This window comes from Chlamydotis macqueenii, chromosome 12 (genome assembly GCF_036417535.1).
Source record: "Chlamydotis macqueenii isolate bChlMac1 chromosome 12, bChlMac1.mat, whole genome shotgun sequence".
Classification (NCBI taxonomy): Eukaryota; Metazoa; Chordata; class Aves; order Otidiformes; family Otididae; genus Chlamydotis; species Chlamydotis macqueenii.
This window is the reverse complement of record NC_141567.1, coordinates 22,859,172-22,874,452: the sequence shown is the minus strand read 5'-3', so window position 1 is coordinate 22,874,452 and position 15,281 is coordinate 22,859,172. Positions and strand designations below refer to the sequence as shown.

General features: G+C 43.3%; 1 protein-coding gene across 1 annotated transcript in view; it reads right to left on the bottom strand.

Moving 5' to 3' along the window:
- Nucleotides 1-15,281, bottom strand: part of RFX7 (regulatory factor X7) — a 53,984-nt gene that overhangs the window by 7,977 nt on the left and 30,726 nt on the right. Inside the window, exons 3-8 of the mRNA XM_086757044.1 lie at nucleotides 12,186-12,268; nucleotides 11,256-11,378; nucleotides 5,592-5,718; nucleotides 3,957-4,031; nucleotides 3,073-3,280; nucleotides 258-553 (exon numbers count right to left, since the gene is read on the bottom strand). Of these exons, the coding sequence (XP_086613170.1) occupies nucleotides 258-553; nucleotides 3,073-3,280; nucleotides 3,957-4,031; nucleotides 5,592-5,718; nucleotides 11,256-11,378; nucleotides 12,186-12,268 (912 nt within the window). The remainder of the gene's footprint in view (nucleotides 1-257; nucleotides 554-3,072; nucleotides 3,281-3,956; nucleotides 4,032-5,591; nucleotides 5,719-11,255; nucleotides 11,379-12,185; nucleotides 12,269-15,281) is intronic.

Genomic DNA, 15,281 nt, shown 5'->3' with positions numbered 1-15,281 from the left:
AATTATTGCCAGCTGAAATCCCTCTGTCAATGACCCCATAGGCAAACTTCGCCTATGCCATGTGATGGGAACTCCGCTGCCTCTGTATCGATTCCGTAACTCATGTGGGTTATAACACAGTCATTGGGACAGAGAAGCAGCAAGGGACTCAAGCCTTTGAACAGAAATTGTTTTTCTGTCTCGCCACCACCACTGCTTAGTTACTGCCAATTTACATACGGTGGTTTCTCTAGAGAGTTACCGGAGAGAACACTTACCGGTATTGGGCTGGGAACAGCTGCCACAACAATGCCAATGGGTGGAGGAGACAGAATTGCAGGACTTCCATTAGAGATACTGGTCACGCCATTGGTTGTTGTGCCTTCCGTTTTCTTTGCTGGAGACTCTCCTGGCAAAGGAGACTGCAGTTTCTGTTCTTGCTGCTTCTTCTGGATCTTACGCTGCAGCTGCTGCTTGGCATCAACAGGAGATGGCAGAGTTTTCACTTGCGGTTGAAAGGAATTACTTTCAGCAGTAGGTATAAAAGCTGAGGGCTGGGGGATCCCTTTTATTCCTGAATACAAAAGAGGAAGAATGAATTACAAGCACACATACCCTGCCTGCTGTAGTGCCCCTTCTGTATCTCAGCCACACAGAATACGCAGCAGGCATCTCCACAGTCATGCCGGGAACACCTCCTCCACAAGGTGCTCCCATCCACTTCACGCTCAAATCTATTCAGTGTTCCAGTTTATTTCCACATCTGTGGCCAAACCTCTATCTGTTAGACAAGCTGAGCACTAGCTGCTAAAATACTATGTACTAGCCTCTTGTTCCTAGTAATCCCAAATTGCAACTTTTGTGTCAGCAAAATCTAAAAAACAATGCATTTCATTTAACTGACAACAGAGGGCAGTGGATGTGCTTTAAATGAACCTTTAAAACTCATTATCTACTGTGTTTTTGTTATCAATGTCTAAGGCAGCTTTAAAAATGAAAAATCTTTCCAGAAACCTGTGGGTTTGTGTCACAGAGGAGCAGCTCTGAGCAGATATCATCTAACGGCCAGGGCATACACACGATGCATATCATGTCAGAATGGATCACAACCTGGTTTGATCACAGGTCGCGATGAAAGAAGGGCAAGAAGAGAAGTGTCCCGGGTGAAAAAGAAGGAGGAAAAGGTGAAAAAACTACGGAAATTAGAATGGGAGAACATTTATTCTCAAGACAATGCTTTTACTGATCACAAGCCAGTGGTGCTTCCAGAGAGAACAGGGAGTTTGTCTCATCTGGGCAGCTGCTATCAACTTCCCTCACAAAATCACAGTCATGATATTTTCTTTATGAACAGGCAAGAGGAATAGCATGCTCTGTCAGTGACCAACTACCAAGTTGAACAGCCCCTCTAAAAATGCTTTAACACCGTTTCAGTTACACTTTGCAGGTTTCACAGGTTTCAAAATAACTCTTTATCATTTTAGAGGAAGTACTTGGTTCTAGACACTCAGTACATGCTTAGGAACTGTGGACGGGAGCCCACCCTCTCAGCAGCAGGCTGCACGCACCACGAGAGCTTGAACTCTACTTTCACAATTCCTTCTTCACAGAGCAGTGAAATGCCCAAATATATTGCAATTACTGGGAAACAATTCGTCTATGTGGCTTGAATAAAGAAGGCAAGTAACATTGATGAGGAAAAAAACTCCACCAATTTTTCTTTGGGGATAAAAGTTCGCTTTTTTTCCTCCATTAATCCACAGAGACACTGTAGTTCCCTGCGATAAAGAGGCACGGGAATATTTTATTTGCCATTCTAGGAAGAATCTCTCCTGAAATGACTATCTAAGCCTCAGAGGCATGCACTGGAAATAACTGCTCTTTTCCTTGAAGGAAGTAAGGGGGAGAAGCTAGAGGAGTTGAAGAGCTGTACGTATACCTAGCATTCCTTTTAGCAGCATGGCAAGAAGAACCAAGGAAGCCAAGCAATGTCAGGTAAAAAGGGAACTAAGAGGCAGCAAAACCTGCCACTGCCACCCATCAGTTCCAAGTTGCAACAAAAGAAAGAGAGCTGGAAGGAGAAAGAACGTGATCCAGAAGGGGATCACCCCAACCTAGAGCCTTGACCACCAGTTTCCATCTGAAATCGCCTAAAGTCAAGAGATTTGCCTTGGTCCAAACTTATTTTGCTTGACAGACCTGGGCAGAACTTCCCAGAGGGAAGTCTGGGAGCCATGTTGTGCACCTGCATTTCCCTCCTCAACCTCCGTTTTTGTACTTTACTTCATCCACAGCCACAAAAAAACCCACTTTAAACGATTAAGTGACTGATTTTGAACATGAAGAGGGAAACAAAGAACAGAAAAGTAGATGTACAACCAACTACATCAAAAGTAAGCTTTCCCAGAGACCGAACAGAACAGGAATTCATCTGATGTAGCAAAATACAACATAACTCCTTAATCCTTAATGAAGATTTGAAACCGAGTGCTGGAATCGCAGTCACACAAATGCCCCTGGAGAAGGCGTTCCTGTTCCTCAAGTCCTGATTTCTAACGTGATCAGTAACAACAGCGGCTGATGTGCTCGTAGTACCTGACACCGATCAAACACCTCAGCAAAATTAGCACCTGACATATCAGAAACGCTTGTAAGAAAATCTGCTGCTCGTCAGAGAAAATTATGACAGGCAATTGTTTCCAGATTAAGGCAAGTATCAGACAGAAACACAGCTACACTAGCAGTTGGTCTGCAAACCAGCACTGCAGTGGCACCAAACTCCGGATCTGGCCGAGCACATAAATTCAGCACAATTACTCACGTGCCCTGAAGTGCTTTAAAAGACCAGGGTCGTCATCAGAGGAATGGGAGAATCACAAACCAAACCTGAGACCACTGCTTATCTTCAGATCTCTTTACCAGTAAGAAAAGCAATTTGCAGCAATGTGGACCAAAATCACATAAATGCACACTCAGCGCTTAGAGTCGGTGTTTAAAGCCCGCCCTGAAAAGAAGGGCTTCCTCAAACCAAGATGCTACTGCACTGTAACGAAAGATGCCCTGTTTCATCTCTCAGCACTGTTATCTCATTACCTGCTGGTGCCCCTGCCATGACCGTTAGAGCTGCCATTGACTTGGTACCGATATAGTGACTTTTTACAAGGAAACGAGCCAATTCCAAGACTGTATCAAAAGGCTGGCTCAGCACTTTCTGGGCCCATTCACAAACGAGCCGGCAGGCCGCAGAGACAACTTCCTCATCAGCACTTTGCAGCTGTCCGGGCGGCTCTGCCCCATCCAACTGAAACAAACAAACAAAAGGGGAAAGGTTACTCTCATTACTAAGGGTCATTACGGCATGAAAACAAAAATAGAGAGCAAACGATGATCAGAAACACACAAAAAGTTGAGTAAGAATGTTCACAGTTTTCCAAGAAATTGGGAGAATGAGATCACTACAACTGTATCATTTCAAATGAAATGTCTTAAGATTTGGTCGTTTCCAAAGGCATTATATGGAACTGACATTTCTGGAAGAAAATCGCAGAGAGAATCCTAACATCTGGGCCACCAACAGTTGATGCTCTTTGCATTCGGAGTCTTGTCAGCTCAGCAGCCACTGGTATCCAGGAACTGCTTCTTTCACTGGGGTTCCTCTTCCCTAGCACTGACTTTTTTCTTTTTTTTTTTAAATACATTAAAAACAAAACAGAATTGGGGTTAAAAAGGTACAGCTTGTGGGTGGCAACACTGTGAAAGTTTGCTTCACCTCCTAAGTTAGTTTTTTTAATAGCAATGCAATTCATTCCGAAGTTTACAGAAAAACATCAAACAAGGATTCAGAACGTAAGTGTTGTAAAGAAAAATCTTAAAAACTACACAGCTCTTCAATCTGTTTGGAAAACTTCAGACAAAAACCCAACATAGTAAGTGTTAATTTGCAGAAGTAGATATAAATAAGCAAGTATATGTCATACCCCATCTCCAGTTTTGTGAAAGTCAAGGTTGGGCAGTGTTGGCATGTGCACAAAAGCCTTCTTCCTCAGGCCGCTGTAGCAATATGTGATCACGAATTAAGGTCCAAATCGTCTCTTCTTGTTATTTGAGGGATAGGAGGGAAGAGCAGCAATTCCTCTGATAGCCCCCATAAACCTTCTAAGTAAACTCAACAGCAGATCTAAGAGTTCCTGTCATCAGCACCGCCTTACAGCCAGCCAGAATGAAGAGCCTATGACCAGCTGTGTTCTCGGGCAGGTCGCTGGGCTTCTCCATCTGTGCAGAGCAGCAAACGCTGCTGGGCGTGCTGAATTTCATCTGGTGACTTAGAACCACTAAACCACAGCAACTAGTTTCAATTAGCTACTCAATATTTAAATCATCAGAATAAATTTGGACTAAACTCCCTTCCCAAACCAGGCCTAGAACAAGACGGAGAATGGATTTCCAAAAGTTAATCACAATTAAAAAGTGCGTTCCCGAATTTAGGTTTTACTTTACTATGAATTATTCTTTTTTGCCTCTTTTTGCTAAATTTCCTGGCATTTCCTTCTCCTAAGGGACTTCTACAAAATGAAAATGTTCCCCATGACAAGATAAAATGACTGATGAGGACATTTCTTCCTAAGATTCCACACAATTTTTGTGGCTCCCTCCCTGCCAATAATAATTCTTCTTCTGTAAAAACACAGACACAAATACCTGGATTTGTTCTTGCACTGATCTCATCAAACCAGTACACAAAAACATACTCCCTCCATTACTCTTCCTCACTTGTTTATACATCTAAAAAGCCAACCAGCCCTTTTTCCTCTCTACAGCGTTACTCTGGGAGTTCACATACAGTGTCTCTTCTCTGTGACACACAAATCCTTTTCAGGATCACTAATTTTTCACATTCTGTAAATATGCCTCTATTTCTCTTTCCCAGACCACGGAGCTTGCGTTTACTTGCATTAATCTGGATGGAGTAAAATAAACGTAAGGAGGCTAGGTTTAAGGTAAGCGTGAGATACGGTCACATTTTAATCCCTCTGAATGAAAAACTTAGGAACAAAATGGAAAGACACCCCCCTGGGTCAGGCCGCAATTACATCATGTCGTATCTTCTTTAAAACTTCTCTAGCTCTATCCAGAACAGTTGCTTGGCCTACCCAGCACATCATGTGGGGGACACAGCAGGTATTACTTCACTTCTCAATGTAAAGGATTTGCAAGGGCAGCTGTAATTCTCAACTTGGAAAAGACAAAATTATTGCTGAGGAAAAAACCACTTGCTTTGAGTATCACTAACAGTTTTTGTTTTTTAACGGAACACCTCAGTGTGCTAAAAACTATACAAACTGCAGCTCAGCCTCAGAAAAATCTGAGAAAAATTCACATCCTTGTAGCCTTCAGACTTGACTCCTTGCTGCTGTGACAACTAAGTGTCAGAATCTTAATTTAAGTATTTCTTTCCGAAGTTATATCTTGCACAATTAATAATGTTCGAAGAATGTTGGGAAAGTGTCTGCATTTTTTATTTAACATTACTTCCTACATTTAGCTGGTAGTTAAGCCATAACGACAGATGTTCTCCAGGCAAGTGCCGAAGTAGTTACTGAAAAGTGTTCTAGCAAAGGATATTTTGATTTGCCTCTTGTGCCTAGACGACGGGCCTTCATATTTGGAAAGACATTTTTCATGATCTTCCCAAAGTCAGCAGCACTTAATGGGTGGTAGCCAAGATTGTCACAATAGCTCCTGCAAGAAAGAGAAAGAAAGCGTGAATGGAATCAAAGTTAACACAAGAGGCTAGACTGCATGCTAGACCCCATCAAAGGTCTTCAAAAGAAAACACTTACACCCATCCACATTTAGAACCACATTTAACATTAATTATCCTATCTGCAATGAACTGAATGCATTAAAAATGTATAAACAGAGCTATTAATACCCCAGGTTTTGCCGTGTTCTCTACGGAGTTCAAAGACAAGTCATGTGGAGACATAACAAGGAGTGGTATTACCTAGAGCACAGTTAAGATTTAGTCCACAACTTAGTTTCAAGGGTATGTTTCAATTCACTTGTTTTAGGACAACATAAAAACAGAGACATCATTCTAGCGAGAAGTAAAGCTTGAGTGTGGTAATACCTGAATTCCTGCAGGAATAGCTGAAAAACAGTAAGTGGTTTGTCAGTGTTCAGAGAAAGATTCTGCCTACACAACCTCAATTTAACAGAGCCGAACAGAACTGAATTTAATAAAACATACCTTCCCAGGGAACCAGCTTCGCCTTTACAGGCGCAACACCAACGTGTACTGAGGACCTCGTCCTCTCACCACTGCACCACTACTGAACTATGAGAGTTGCTTCATTATAGACATCCTTATATTCATTAACAGTCCTAAATTAACAGAGATTTCAGATCTCTGCAAAGGAGAGGTGACTGCACACAGTCCTGTGTGGGCATTTCAGCAGGAGAGCAGAAAAACTTCATGCACCGCACTGCCTGCTACCCTAATGAAGTACATACATGCAACCAATCTCTGCTCACAAAGAAAGAGGGAGGGAAGGACAGAAGGAAAGAGAAAGCAGCACTGCTGAAACAGATGTTTCATTCCCAGCACCACCTTGTGAAAACAGTAACAACTAGCAATGGCATTTGCATCCAGGTAGGTCAGTCAAAACATCCTGTAGCTCTACAGAAAGCAGTATATATTTCTTGAGATACTTCCACTGCATTAATTTTCTCTGTAAAAATACTAGTTATTACAGAGTAAGTACCTGGTGGTGATAAACAGCACGATTTACACTAGTTGGTTCTGACACGTCCCTGCAGAGCTTCCCGCCCGCTTCCCCCAGCTACTGGGCCACCACTCTGTCCAAACCAGGAGATGTTCCTACCACCTAGTGTTCGGTCAGCCATTAGTCCAGCTTCTGCCTGCGATATCAAGAGGGTTTTATCCAATGTATATACCAACATATTTCATTACAAGGCATGCCAGTCACAGAATCTGGATTCCGAATACATCCCTTTGAAGTTAATACGCAGGAATACTTCTCCTGCCTTGCTGCACCCTCTTCGGAATCAGACGTTGCTTTACGTGTAATATATAGAACTGTGTGTGCCTTTTTTTCCTTTGCATCTTGTCAGGCTCCAATGGATTTTAACTTTACTCTGAAAATTCCTGAAAGGTAGGTCTTTGTGGCTTACTGATGCTGATTACAAAACTTACAGGACAAGCCTCAACTAGCATGTGAAGGAGGGGGCTCTGAATTCCTCTGCCACGGTCAGCAGCATCTTTGACTGAAACTCAACAACGTCAGCAAAACAAAATAAAAAAAAAAGTAACCCAGCAAAACAACAGGATTAGGGACCTACCAATCAACCAACCTTAAAGTTAAAATTATTCCCTCTCTAGGAGAAAATAAATAAATTTTTAAAAATCAGTTCCTCAAGTCTAGCACATCTGTTTCAAGACAATTACTTGTGAGCAGCAAAACATACAGACACGGTGCCCTCGTATCCATACTGGCAGCTCCTGCAAGCTTGTGATTTGTGAGCTATTATTACTATCATGCAATTTCAGTTTTCAGACAGATCATCCCATCTGGCCCCTCCTCCCCCAGCTCGGCGGAGAACCCTCCATGTCCATCTGTGGTCTCTCATTGACTTGACAACGCATACCAGGAGCCTCTTCCCTGAGGCTCTTCTCTCTGCTACTTGCACTCCTGGCACATTGCTGCGCCCAAGAGCTGTTTTGCTTCTCTGAAGGGTGGGCAGCAAACAGAGGCGGGGAGGGAAGGTCTACAAAGAGACCATGAGAATGGACACGCGGTTGCTTACATTCTTTTGTACAGAGCTCCCCTACGTGATACGGAGAAAAAGCTTTTTTTTTTTTTTTTCCTTAAATGTACTTAAATGTACTTAATGTACTTAAGACAAAAAATACACTGGGAGACACTGGGAGTGGACCTGGATTAAACCACAAAAGAGATTAACCAAAAAGCCCATAAAGACAGTCAGGCTATACAACCCAACTTACGTAGCTTCCTGGGCAGAAAACCCGTTATGAATAGCAAATGATAAAGATTCTATTGCACGAAATTAAACAAAGATCTTGGCTTACCCAATTCAGCAAAAGAACTGGTCTCTAAAAATGTCTTAGAGTGAAGAACCTTAGGAAGAGGTAGGCTGTCATGAAGCTGATGAGCAACACTGGCACAGAAATGAGTCCTAAAAATCAGGTAGCATGGAAACCAGATATCTGAAAACCATTAGAGAAATGAAAGTGCAAGTCAGCCTCCCAAAAGCAACAGCGGAGGTGGGAAAGAACTGCTTTAGATGGAGTTTGATGGGCTTTTAAAAGGAATATAGAGGTAGTCGCTTATGACAGAGGACAGGAATTTACAACACAATAGGTCTCATCCTCTTCCTATCCGGGAGTTTTATAAAAAAACCAGTGGTTAAGTGCTATCAAACACGATTGGTATATATCTTGTGTCTTTTATTTGTTTAACAGACATGGTATTCCTATACCTACTGCCCTCTTCTGGGCTAGCTTCTGAATATTCTTCTAACTTGGTCAACGTTCTTAACACTTGATGTACACAATCTACGCGTTGGGTGGCATCAAGTGGCCCAGCGGCCAGTAAAGCAAGGATGAATGATTTACAGACTAAAGGAAAGAGATATGGGATGACTCAAAGACCTCTTAATCCATATTAGGCACATCAAGTGAATCTTCAGGGCACCAAACTTAAATACGAATTACTTTCTTTCCTTGAGTCACTGCAGCAGAAGCAAGATAAGGGCACCCAAGTGTTTTCTGAAGGCTCAACAAATCATTTTGTGGGCAAGTAGGGATTTTGTCTGCATAAGCACTGCAGGACTGCAAAATCCTAATTCTTTAAACTCAGCTAAACCTACATCTGGCTGCCTCCAGAAGGGTGTTTCCTAACAGGGAGGAGATACTCAGGTAAATCTGCAGGCTAGGTAACATCTCATGCAGCTCCCCATGAGTTCCCATAGTATTTTCCAGACTGTATTCTCCCACAACTGCCAGAGGAAGCCAGCAGAACTCCTCTCTGTGTCCAATAGAAACACAGCTTCTTACAGCCCAACGTATGCCGACAGTGCAAGTGGCATCACAGCACCAACAAGAGAGGTGAACCGGCTCTCGTCTACCTCCTTTCTGAAATTCAGCTGCAAGCTCTCAGCCTTCCCAAGTGCTACTGCCTTGTATTAGGACGCATTTTCCATTTATTTTATCCTTTTCAAAAGGGAGATTAATCCACTCACTTTTCTCCAGTTAAGAGACGTGAATTCACAATTAAATAGGAGAGTAAGAAAAGAGAAAGAAGAGTCACTGTGTAGAATACGCTCATCAAGAAGAGGCTACTTGAAAGGTGGAGGCACTGGAAACACTACCAACACTTGCCAGTGGTGGACTTGTGTGGAGTGCAAGCTTCTGTCCTTCCCTCTTCATACAAAAAAAAAAAAAAAACCCACATGAAATGTGAAGCAGAAATCCAGTAGTTTTGCAAGATTTATTTTGACCGGAATTTACAGCAGGAACTGAGATACTGGTATGATGCAGCACTCCTCCGAAGCCCTGGAAATTTGATCGATACGTGCAGAACGCAAAGCTTCCTGACTGTGACCTCATGCAACATCTGTCTTTGCACACAGAGGAGAGAAATGGTAACTTGTTAATATGACAGAAGTGAGTTTAGAGAGGTCTTAACACCCTTCAGTAAAGAAAAACGACTTCTCAAAACTTAAATCTCTTATCTATTTATATGCCTGTTCCCCACCTCCCATTACAAGACTACTTTTCCTTTGGTGTGCAAGAATAACTCATAAAAATATTCAAAGAAAGTGAATGTTTTGAAAACAGAACAGATGCTTTCAAAGGAGAACAGATTCCAAACATTTGATATTTTCCTGAATATTTGCTTACCACCCTTATTTTGTTACGAAAAAAAACCCACCACAATACACAAATACTTGATGCAGCTACATACAAAAGCCATCCAAATTTCACACTCCATAATCTGTAGATGATTATTTTTCCGGGCATCTGCAGCTTGGCACAGCATGGGAGCCAAGCAGATTTGTTGCTGAAGCAGGCCATAAATTATTTAGTAAGAAATATATTTAAGAATAACACTTCCATCTCTCTTCCGCACAGCAGCTGCTGCTGTTGCTGTGTTTGCACAAGCGGCTGCTGCTCGAGGATTGGCCACCCCAGCACGTCTGTGCCATTGGCTGTATTTCCAGGCTGTGTCACCGCTCCGGTCGACGACGGGATTTCAGAAATAGGTGTGTGCATGTTTATCAACCCCAGGGAAGTGAATGCCATCCTGTTTCAGCTCAGTTAGAGCAAAAAACTTGACCAGAGTTAATTAAAAGGAGATATTCGCAGAAGGCAACCCTGCAATAACAACTACGAAGGGCTGAATCCTGTAGGCACTTGGGGGGTGAAGGGATTCAGCTCGCTGCAAATTACTGTAATTGTTCAGATTATGGAAATATTCATACCAGATCACAGATCTGTTATTCATCTTCAGGCAACTGCGCTGAGGATGGTTCCCCCCAGCCCCACCATCCTGTGGGGAATGTTCTGTAAATGAATTCAAATCCAACTTTCGTCAGACAGCTCCCTCTCCCTTGCTTCTAATCGCTTTCTCATTAAACGGTAGCTTTGAGACTTGACGACACAGGCTCACAGTGGCCTTGGTTACTGGTTTCATACATATTCAGATACATTGTGCCTCTGTAGAAATCACGTTTGCTGCAGGAAGATCCAATATTTATGCATTATTCTGGAAAGAAAGGTGTGATGGGCCAGATCTTATGCACAAAATAGCTGCATTTCCAGGAGGAACAATTCAACCCCTCATCCTTGTTAAGGCAGTCATACCTGCCTGTACAGACAAGCAGACCAAAACGTACTGTAAGACAGTAACTGGTGTTTTTCACCTGTGCCACTCTGTCCACAAAACAAAACCAATAGGCACACAGATATTTTCTTGTTAAGAAATTCTTGTACCTCTCCTTCAGCGTATGTAATGCACCATTTAAACACCACAGTCTTATCTTCAGTGCCAGAAATAATGAACACAGTTTCCCTCAGTGCAGTGACTGTGTTCTCAGGTACACGAGTACCCAAGGCTTTGTTCTGCTACACGCACTTGTGCACGTACATCAGTGGAGTACCCGTGGAGCCAGCGTCACAAAACTACCTACGCTCACTAGAGCCGTATGCATGGGTCCAGTTCAGGAGCACTCACTTGTATTCATCGTAAACCTCCTGCTTGGGAAGGGATGTCTCAGGGTGCTCTTCCAAGGTGTTCCGTATCCATGAGAAGGCGTGCATCTGCTGGGCACGGCTGGACGACATGGAGACCTGATCGCTAGTGAAAGAAGAAGCAGTGCCAATGAAGACCTCGTTCCGTAACTCCTCCTCAGTTACAAGACTTAGTAATTGTCTGCCTACACAGGTAGAGGGACACCAGAGACAAGGAGGGCCAGTACTTCACACATTTAGCTATTCCCTGAGGCATGGGCAGCAGTTACCTCACTCTTTTATTCACAATTAAACAAAGAGACTCCACACTCCAGTTCTTGACTGATACACAGTGATGGATGAGAATTCACCTACTTCCCCTCTGAAACTGATTGTTCCTTACTAACCACCTCTAAGCTTTTGCCCACTCAGTTTGCCAGCTGCCCTTTGGAGATGCTCAGCTTTCCCAGCAGATGCTCAGAATGCTTCCTGCAGGCACCTGACTGCCTATAACCATCCCACTGGGAACGTACACTCATTTTGTGATGTTGTGATCTGCAGGCTGGTTTTCTAGACCTTCCTTCACTCAAACAAACATTACGAGAAATACCATTAGTTCCTCGCCCCCCCCCCCATGCCTGTGTTGCTATGTTATCACTTCCTACATAAAAAGCAAAGGAATGATCACACTTAGGCTGAAAAACACTTTCTCTGATGACTCCTGCATTTAGAAAGTTTATTATTTACAAGCTATTCATGCACTAAAGATTCCAAAGTAAAAAATCAAAACAATCTTCAGGAAAAGAAGAGTCCTTAATGTTTCATAAAGGTTGCTTCTGCTACCAAACACATCACGTGAATGATTCCTCAGCAGGTAAGTGTCACAATAAGATTTCAGTACTAGCTGCTCGCATTTACACACTCACACACGTACCTTTTGTCTCCATTGCTGGGACCCAAAGGCAGCTGAAGGTAGAGGTAGAGTTTCTCTAGGTCTGTAAACTTCTCAACTTCTTGCTAGATAACAAAGGTATTTTGTTAAAAAAAAAAAAAAAAAAGAAAAAAAAAGAAAGAAAAAAGGGTGGGGGGAGGCAGGAGGAGAAAAAGCAAACAATAAGAGTTGAGCTTGACAGCTAAAGACTGTCATCTGACAGTGTATTCCTAAACAATATAATTTTAAACAAGACTATGTTTACTTATGTGAAAGGATATGACTGTGAGCGCTCTGGGACTAGAAACGTGGTTTTCTCTTTCATTTGCATACCAGCACACACTAGAAAGCACTGGTCACCATTACAAAACTCACATGCAACCCAAGCAGAACCTGGACAAATGTCAACAACAGATCACTTCTGTAACCAGTCACGTAACACGAAAACTTGATCTTCTCTGAGCACACAGGAAGCGGCGTCAGAAAACAGCTACGGTGTAACAAGGCAGGATGCCAGACCTGATCCTGCGGTCCACTGGATAGTAATAGTTAAGCATCACAGACTTCAATGAAGATATTTTAAAATCTATCTGTAGATAACGTATTTTTTTTGTTTCCTTTAGAAACCAGAGTTACTGGACGAACCTCAGCGACACTGGACTCCTCCAGAGGACATCAGCTGAGGAGCAGACAGAAGGGGGAGTTTTACCTGGTGCATGCAAACAGTGATTGCAACATAAGAACTAGCTTTTGGTCATCTGAAACCAGCTACATGGCCTCAGAAATACTAGGAAAATCAGTTGTGGTGAAGTGCTGAGGCCTGCTCAGCAGCAGCATGAGTAAAGCCATGCAGCAAGGAAGTGGGTTCTCCTTCAGGAAGATGCTGCAGAAGCACTGCATGAGGTGGTGCAGCATCAGTATGGAGTCAAAGATGCACAGGATCCCTTTTTAAGTCAGAATACAGCTTTTGGATTACAGCTCATTCTCTTTACCGGTGTCTTACTGCCAACGTACACTTTTCCAAAAGGAAAAGAGAAGAACAGAGTGAGACCAACAGGTAGTGAGACCCAGCTGTTTACTCAGCAATGAGCAGAATAGAGAGCAAGGAAACTAAAAACCTAAACTTCACCTCAAACCAGGGCTCCCTACCCACCCCAGTCACGCCCAGACCCACCTTGCTTCAGCTGGCACAAAATTAACCGCAGTCCTAGAGAGAGGTCAGCTCCCACTTCACTGGCTCTGCGCTCAGCGCAGGGGTCCCCTCCCCAACCCCACGCTCTCGGCGAGGATGGGCAGGATGTGCCAGCTGAGGAAGGCGCTGGGAGAACACAGGGGCTCGCTAATCCCCGCTGTCTAAACCCACCGCAAAACTGCTCCACAGAACCGGGCCACCAGCGCTGCGACAGAAGCTCTTAGAGCTAAGAGAAACACTTCCAGCAGCAGCCAGGTAACAGACACTGGATCTGTTGCTTTTGTAAGCTGCAGTAAACCACAGCATTTGGGTTTTTTTTCCTCCTCTGACAAACTCCTGAAATTTGCTGACACCACTTTCTGTGTGGCTCCACAGCAGCTTACACAGCAGAGGTGCTCAGATCACCAAATATCCAGAGAGGTTTTTCTTAATGGGTGCATTTTGTCAAACTCTCCGTTCTTCCTTTCCCGTATAAATCACAGCATTTGGACTGGGGGGTTTTCCTTTAACAAACCCGTTACTGAAAAGATTAACATTATTCAAAGCAGGAATTTACAGAAAATCATTTATTTATGAAAAGATAGACATCTAACAACTGCAAGAAAATCTGCACTTGTTTATTAGAGCTCCTCTTCTTTGAGGAATTTATCTGCCTTTTGTTTTAGAAGGCAAATGCCAAAGCAGCACACCAAAGGACACGCTTCGGGTGAGATTACCTTGCATTGTAAGTGCTAATCCACGCGGCAAAAGCATCCCAGGCAAAACAAAACAAAAAAGCTCCCGATGACTGTGACACTGAGGTGGAAAACAACCTCTCGCTTCCAAACCTGATGTGCCGGAGTGCAGCCAACACAAAGGGCAAGGTTTTAGAAGAAAAGTTAAACCCTTCATCAAAAAAACTGAAGTAGCCTCAGTGCCCACTGAAGCTGAAGCTGTGTCCTGGCGGAAGGAAGGGGCTGCATGGAAGGGCCCTGCCTGAGCCATGCAGCCTCTGCTACACAGGCCTCGCCTGTCAAACCTCCTAATTAAAAAAAGCCAACAAAAAATTCAACAATACATGTGTAGAGGAAAAAAAACAAAACCAACTGGAATTACATTAGCAGAGCCTTTTCCAAAGGATGCAAGCAAGCCAGCAACACTCTCATCAGCAAAACTGCATCCCGAGAGCTGAGGCAGCTGAGGATGATGGCTGTCTCATACCTCCAGCACAAGCAGCGAGCGGGCCAGTGATGTTATCTCACTGTTTTCACTCAAAACCCACTCCTCTCCACACCAGGCCCCAGGCAGGGCTTTCTGCACAACTCCTCCAGCTTTCAGCGACGGCTGTGGGGAAGGACAGGACCTCCTCAAAACAGGAGCGTTAACCCGCAGCCAGGAGTCACAGGCAGTTCTCAGAGGTAATCCCACCTGGGCAGTAATTAGATAAACCTAAGCTTATTAGATGCAACCGAATCTATTTAGAGAAAACCATCTTAAAACTGAGGAAGTGGCAGCAGAGGGCTAGAGTGTGACAGTCAGTGCAAGTAAAGTCAGGAAACATGTTGTAGTTTTGTTTAGTTTAAAAATTTGTTAAAGGTTATGTTTTGTTTAGGCTGTTTTCTCTAAACTCTCAACACTTTGTTTACAACCGCTGTAAGCACAATCTCCTCTTCAACCTCAGCTGACATCCCCCAGTTCTCAGTGCTAAAGGTCTGGTGAATTCAGTAATAACTCTGTTACTGCAACTGTTCAAAGTATCAGAACTTCCAAATTTCTTAATGCAATCAGAAAAGAATTTGGGAAAGCGGAAGAACATTTCAGCTGGCCTACTGACCAAGAAGGTTCCTTCATCCTGAGTTCTTCTTTGTGCTAAGTGTATGCGTATGGAAACAAAAAAAAGAAACAAGAACACAAAATACACTATAAAC